Raw genomic sequence first — 7,335 nt, forward strand, 5'->3', positions numbered from 1 at the left:
TACTCAGGAGGCTGAGGCAGGAGAATTGCCTGAACCCAGGAGGCGGAGGTTGCGGTGAGCCGAGATCGCGCCATTGCACTCCAGCCTGGGTAACAAGAGCGAAACTCCGTCTAAAAAAAAAAACCATACACTGGGAAAAAGACACTTTTTAATGGTACTGGGATAGCTGGTTAGCTACATGCAGAAGAGTGAAACTGGACCCCTATTTCTCACCATATACAAAAATCAATTCAAGATGGGCTGGGTATGGTGGCTTATGCCTATAATCCTAGTACTTTGGGGAGGCTGAGGCAAGTGGATCACCTGAGGTCAGGAGTTGGAGAGTGGCCTTGCCAATGTGATGAAACCCTGTCTCAACCAAAAATACAAAACTTAGTGGGGCTTGGTAGTATACACCTGTAATCCTAGCTACTTAGGAGGCTAAGACAGAAGAATCGCTTGAACCCAGGAGGCAGAGGTGGCAGTGAGCCGAGATTGTGCCACTGCACTCTAGCCTGGTGACAGAGCGAGACTCCATCTCAAAAAAACAAAAAACAGGTTGGGTGCGGTGGCTCATGCCTGTAATCCCAACACTTTGAGAGGCCAAGATGGGCAGATCACCTGAGGTTGGGAGTTCGAGACCAGCCTGACCAACATGGAGAAACCCTGTCTCTACTAAAAATACAAAATTAGCTGGGCGTGGTGGCACATGTCTGTAATCCCAGCTACTCGGGAGGCTGAAGCAGGAGAATTGCTTGAATCCGGGAGGTGGAGATTGCAGTGAGCTGAGATCGCACCATTGCACTCCAGCCTGGGCAACAAGAGTGAAACCCCATCTCAAAAAACAAAACAAACCAAAACCAAAACACACACACACACACACACACACACACACACACACCCAAATCAACTCAAGACAGACTAAAGACTGAAACGTAATACCTGAGCTATAAAAATCCTAGACGAAAAACCTAGGAAAAACTCTTGAGTACATTGGCCTAGGTAAAGAATTCATGATTAAGACCTCAAAAGTAGCTGGGTGTGGTGGCTCATGCCTGTAATCCCAGCACTATGGGAGGCCAAGGTGGGTGGATCACCTGAGGTCAGGAGTTCAAGACCAGCCTGGCCAACATGGTAAAACCACATCTCTACTAAAAATACAAAAATTAGCCAGGCGTGGTGGCATGCACCTACAATCTCAACTACTTGGGAGGCTGAGGCAGGAGAACTGCTTGAGCCCGGGAGGCTGAGGTTGCAGTAAGCTGAGATAGTGCCACTGCACTCCGGCCTGGGCGACAGAGCTAGACTCCGTCTCAAAAAAAAAGAAAAAAAGAAAACCTCGAAAGCAAATGCAACAAGAACAAAAATAGACAAATAGGCATGAAGGAAAAAGCTCCTGAATAGCAAAAGAAATAACAGAGTAAAGAAACAACCTGCAGAATCAGAGAAAACATTTGCACACTACGCATCCAACAACAACAAGAATGCCTGCACCTATATGTTTATTGCAATACTATTTGCAATAGCAAAGGTATGGAATCAACCTAAATGTTCATCAATGAATGAATGATTGGATAAAGTATGATTTTATATATATATATATGTGTGTGTGTGTATGTGTGTGTGTGTGTGTATATATATATACACACACATGTACACACACACATATTGGAGTACTATTCAGCCATAAAAAAGAATGAAATCATGTCTTTTACAGCAACAGGGACGGAAGAGGCCATTTATCTTAAGTAAAATAACTCAGAAACTGTCAAGTACAGCATGCTCTCACTTATAAGTGGGAGGTAAATAATGTGTATGCACAGACACAGACAGTGGAGTAACACAGACCAGGGACTCAGAAGGATGGGAGGGGGTGAGGGATTAAAAATTACTTAATGGGTACAGTGTACGCTATTTGAGTTATGGCTATGTGAAAAGTCCAGACTTTACCACTACGTAATATATCCATGTAACAAAAGGACACCTGTACCCTTTAAATCTATAAAAATAAAGGGTTTTTTTCCCCCCCGGTTTTTTTTTTTTTTTTTTTTTTTTTTTTTTTTTGAGATGGAGTTTCGCTCTTGTTACCCAGGCTGGAGTGCAATGGCGCCATCTCGGCTCACCGCAACCTCCACCTCCTGGGTTCAGGCAATTCTCCTGCCCCAGCCTCCTGAGTCGCTGGGATTACAGGCACGCACCACCATGCCCAGCTAATTTTTTGTATTTTTAGTAGAGACGGGGTTTCACCATGTTGACCAGGATGGTCTGGATCTCTTGACCTCGTGATCCACCCGCCTCGGCCTGCCAAAGTGCTGGGATTACAGGCTTGAGCCACCGCGCCCGGCCTCCAGATTTTTTTTTTGAGACAGAGTCTTGTCCTATCACTCAGGCTGGAGTGCAGTGACACAATCTCAGCTCAATGCAACCTCCACTTCCTGGGTTCAAGTGATCCTCCCTCCTCAGCCTCCCAAGTAGCTAGGAACACAGGCTTGCACCACCACGTCCAGCTAATTATTGTATTTTTAGTAGAGATAGGGTTTTGCCATGTTGGCCAGGCTGGTCTTGAACTCCTGGCCTCAGCCTCCCAAACTGCTGAGATAACAGGTGTGAGCAACTGCACTCTGCCTAATTTTGTTTGTTTCTTTGAGACAGAGTCAGTTGCACTGTTGCCCAGGCTGGAGTGGAATAATCTCAGATCACTGCAATCTCTGCCTCCTGGGTTCAAGTCATTCTCCTGCTTCAGCCTCCCGAGTAGCTGGTATTACAAGCACCCGCCACCATGCCTGGCTAATTTTGTATATATATGTATTTTTTTGTATAGATGGGGTTTTGCCATGCTGTCCAGGCTGGTCTTGAACTCCTGGCCTCAAGTGATCATGCCCACCTTGGCCTCCCAAAGTGTTGGGATTACAGGCGTGAGCCACCACGCACAGCCAAGAGTTAAATTTTTAAAAGGCTAGTAAAAACGAAATACTTCTGGTAAACAAAAAATACCATACATGAAGTTTCAACAAATTGTGACTGACTGGAAAAGACATTTAATATACATGCACAGACACAAGCACGCACACTCAAATATAGAAAAGTATTTGCTATATGTGTGTCTGAGTGTACACACACTCACACACATCTGACAAAGAACCTCTGTGATCAGCAAAATAAGACAAGTAACCTAATAAAAAATTTGCAAGACAAATAAAGCAGCACTTCAGAAAATGAGAAAACTCAAAACGGCTAATAAGCATAAAAATAGAAGATCAACCTCCTTGTAGTCAAATGCAAATGAATATTAAAGATACTACTTGAAAACACTAGATTGGCAAAAATTAAGAAGTTTTATGATATTAGTACTGGCAATAATATGAGGAAATAGAAATACTTATGTATTGTTCGCAGGAATATAAATTGGTACAACTATAATCTAGAGCAATTTGGCAATATTTAGTGAAAGGCTACATGCATATTTTACAGGATCCAGAAATGCTACTTCTCAGTATATACTTTAAACTGAGTCAGGAACACAAAGAGACACAGATATCTATGAAGAAATCCCCTGCAGCACTATTTGCAATACCAAAGAACTGAAAACAATTATCTATCAATCAATAAATAAAATGCTGTGATATTAGTATTTGATAGAACATAACCCAACAGTGGAGAAGAATGATTGATATATGAATATGGACAGATCTCAAAAATAATATTAAGTGAAAAAAAGAAACAGGCTGGGTGCAGTGGCTCATGCCTGTAATCCCAGTAATTTGAGAGGCCGAGGTGGGCAGATCACCTGAGGTCAGGCGTTCGAGATCAGCTGGGCCAACAGAGTGAAACCACGTCTCTACTAAAAATACAAAAATTTGCTGGGCGTGGTAGCTGGTGCTTGTAATCCCAGCTACTTGGGAGGCTGAGGTAGGAGAATCAGTTGAACCTGGGAAGTAAAGGTTGCAGTGAGCTGAGATTGCACCACTGCACTCCAGCCTGGGCAACAAGAGTGAAACTCTGTCTCAATAAAAAAAGGAAAAAAAAAGAAACAGGCCGGGCGCGGTGGCTCACGCCTGTAATCCCAGCACTTTGGGAGGCTGAGGCAGGTGGATCACGAGGTCAAGAGATCGAGACCATCCTGGTCAACATGGTGAAACCCCGTCTCCACTAAAAATACAAAACATTAGCTGGGCATGGTGGTGCGTGCCTGTAATCCCAGCTACTCAGGAGGCTGAGGCAGGAGAATTGCCTGAACCCAGGAGGTGGAGGTTGCGGTGAGCCGAGATCGTGCCATTGCACTCCAGCCTGGGTAACAAGAGCGAAACTCCGTCTCAAAAAAAAAAAAAAGAAAAGAGGAGTCATGTATGGACTGATAGGACCAAGGATCATAAACTGAGAAGACTGTCTGAACGATCACTTTTGATGTTTCTGGAGTATAAGCCAAACATAAAATCAACATAAAAGCCAAACATAAAATTGGTTCGATTTCCCTACCCCCCAAATATCATAAAAGCAGGTGCTTAAAGGAAATATCAAAGAAGTGAAAGAAAAGGAACTGGCTGCCTGCCTGTCAGATATCTTACCGGAGAACACAGCACATGAGCAGCAGATGGGTGGGGACATTAGCTGGATTTAGCATACTGGGTGTGTCTGACTTCATACAGGCCAGGAAGGCCCGCATCCTTCTGTTCTTGTCTTCAACTGCTTTGCCTAGCCAGAGCTTCTTGAGGTTTGGGCAAGTCCATTCCCGAAAGGTCAGCGCAGACACCAGCTCAGGGGTTTGAGGTGACTTCCCTTTATAGGCAGACCACTCTTTAAGGATCACTGAAGGAACTGGAAAACAGAAATTGAGAGAAAAAAAGCTCTAGAGAATCTCTTAGAATTTCTACAGCTAGCCACAGTATCCACTGACAGGCTCCACTGCATTTCAGCTCTTAATTTTTTGTCACAATAATTTTTATTTTTAGCAGCAGGAATAGTACACATTTATTAAGTGCTTCATATGCAAGTACTTTACATATATTATCTCATTTAATCCTCACAAAAATCCTGAGAGGGAACTATTATGATACATTATCACAAAACATAATGCTCATTTTGCAGATAAAGAAATCAAGGGGTTGGGTGTGGTGGTTCACATGTCTAATCCCAGCAATGTGGGAGGCTGATGCAGGAGGACTGCTTGAGCCCAGGAGTTCAAGATCAGCCTAGGCAAGATGGAGAGATCCTACCTCCACAGAAAATTTAAAAACTAGCTGGGTGTGGTGGCACGTGCCTGTAGTCCCAGCTACTTGGGAAGTTCAGGCAGGAGGATCCCTTGAACCTAGGAGTTTGAGGCAGCAATGAGATATCCTGCCACTGTACTCCAGTCTGGGTGACAGAGCTAAATCCTGTCTCTAAAAAAAATAAATAAGGCTAGGCATGGTGGCTCACACCTGTAATCCCAGCACTTCGGGAGGCCGAGGTGGGAGGATCACTTGAGGTCAAGAGTTCAAGACCAGCCTGGCCAACATGGTGAAACCCCATCTCTACAAAAAGAAAAAAAAACAACAACAAAAACCAAAATTAGACAGGTATAGTCGCGGGTGCCTGCAATCCCAGCTACTCTGGAGACAGGGGCAGGAGAATCACTTGAGCCTGGGAGGCAGAGGTTGCAGTGAGCTGAGATCGAGCCACTACACTCCAGCCTGGGCGACAAAAAGAGACTTTGTCTGAAAAAAAATAATTATAAATAATAACTTGGAGAAAGAAATCAAGGCCCAATGTCACACATTTCTTTTCTTTTCTTTCTTTTTTTCTTTGAGACAGAATCTTGCTCTATCACCCAGGCTTGGAGTGCGGTGGTTCAATCTCCGCTCACTGAAAAATCTGCCTCCTGGGTTCAAGTGATTCTTCTGCCTCAGCCTCCTGAGTAGGTGAGACTACAAGCGCCTGCCACCACGCCCAGCTAATTTCTGTATTTTTAGTAGAGATGGGGTTTCACCATATTGGCCAGGCTGGTCTCAAACTCCTGATCTTGTGATCTACCTGCCTTGGCCTCCCAAAGTGCTCGGACTACAGGCGTGAGCCACCTCGCCCAGCTCTACACATTTCTTAGTTACTCTGAATCTAATTTTTTAGTAGATGCACCAGGCTAGACAAGGAAAGCAGTACAAGGAAGAATCATGTAAATATCTGGCTTCATAATACACAAGATATCCGAGAAGACATTAAGATATTTCACAAAATTCTAAAAAAACCAACATCTTTGAGATTTGCAAAGGCACAACAGACCAGGAAAACATGGCTTCTATATACGTCTACTCCATCTCAGACTCCTCAGCTATGGCCTCCCTCTTCTATTTGAGACGTCTAGCATCTATTCAATCACCCAAGCAAGAGACTTGGAAATCATTCAGTTATTACCAAGGTCTTGCTGATTCTTTTTTGTTGTTGTTTTTGAGACGAAGTCTCCCTCTGTCACCCAGGCTGGAGTGCAGTGGTGCAATCTTGGCTCACTGCAACCTCCGCCTCCCAGGTTCAAGCTATTCTCCTGCCTCAGTCTCCTGAGTAGCTGGGATTACAGGCGTGTGTGCCACCATGCCCAGCTAATTTTTTAATTTTTAATAGAGACAGGGTTTCACCATGTTGGCCAGGATGGTCTTGATCTCTTGATCTCATGATCCGCCTGCGTTGGCCTCCCAAAGTGCTAGGATTACAGGCATGAGCCACCGTGCCCGGTCAAGTCTTGCTGATTCTACCTCCTTATCATCCCTTCTATCTGTCCCATTTTTTCTATCACAACAAATATTGTGGTGGTTCAAATATTATCTTTGATCTGACAAGAGTCTCAAGACTGTTCCTACCTTTATTCTATTTGGTCTCCCTCATACCCATGCTCCACAACCACTAGAATGTTATTATTTAAAAAATTCTTTTAGTCTGAAATAATTATAGATTCACAGGAAGTTGCAAAGATAGTACAGATAGGTCCTGTGTACCCTTCACTCAATTTCTCCAATGGTGTTATATCTTAAATAATTATAATACACCATTAAAGCCAGCAAAGTGACACTAGTACAAGGTAAGTGTGTAGTTCTGTTATATAGATTTGTGTATCCACCACTGCAGTCAAGATACAGAACAAATCCATAACCACAAAGATTTCGATTGTGCCAACCCTGCACAGTCACAAACGACGCCTTTCAGCACCATCCCTAACTCACAGAAACCACTAATGTATTCTCCATCTACAATTTTGTCATTTTGAGGACATGATATACGTGGAATTATACAGTATATGATCTTTTGAAACCGGCATTTTTCACTCAGCATATGCCCTTAAGATCCATCCATGTTGCTGCATGTATCAATAGTTCTTTTTTTTTTTTTTTT

The 7,335-nt window shown here is 43.5% G+C and overlaps 1 protein-coding gene across 1 annotated transcript in view; it reads right to left on the reverse strand.

The window, feature by feature from the left end:
- The window catches only part of FAM120C (family with sequence similarity 120C), a 104,844-nt gene that overhangs the window by 38,532 nt on the left and 58,977 nt on the right, over positions 1–7,335 (reverse strand). Inside the window, exon 9 of the mRNA XM_017519647.1 lies at positions 4,545–4,794. Coding sequence (XP_017375136.1) covers positions 4,545–4,794 — 250 coding nt within the window. The remainder of the gene's footprint in view (positions 1–4,544; positions 4,795–7,335) is intronic.

Source organism: Cebus imitator, unplaced genomic scaffold (assembly GCF_001604975.1).
Source record: "Cebus imitator isolate Cc_AM_T3 unplaced genomic scaffold, Cebus_imitator-1.0 Scaffold763, whole genome shotgun sequence".
Classification (NCBI taxonomy): Eukaryota; Metazoa; Chordata; class Mammalia; order Primates; family Cebidae; genus Cebus; species Cebus imitator.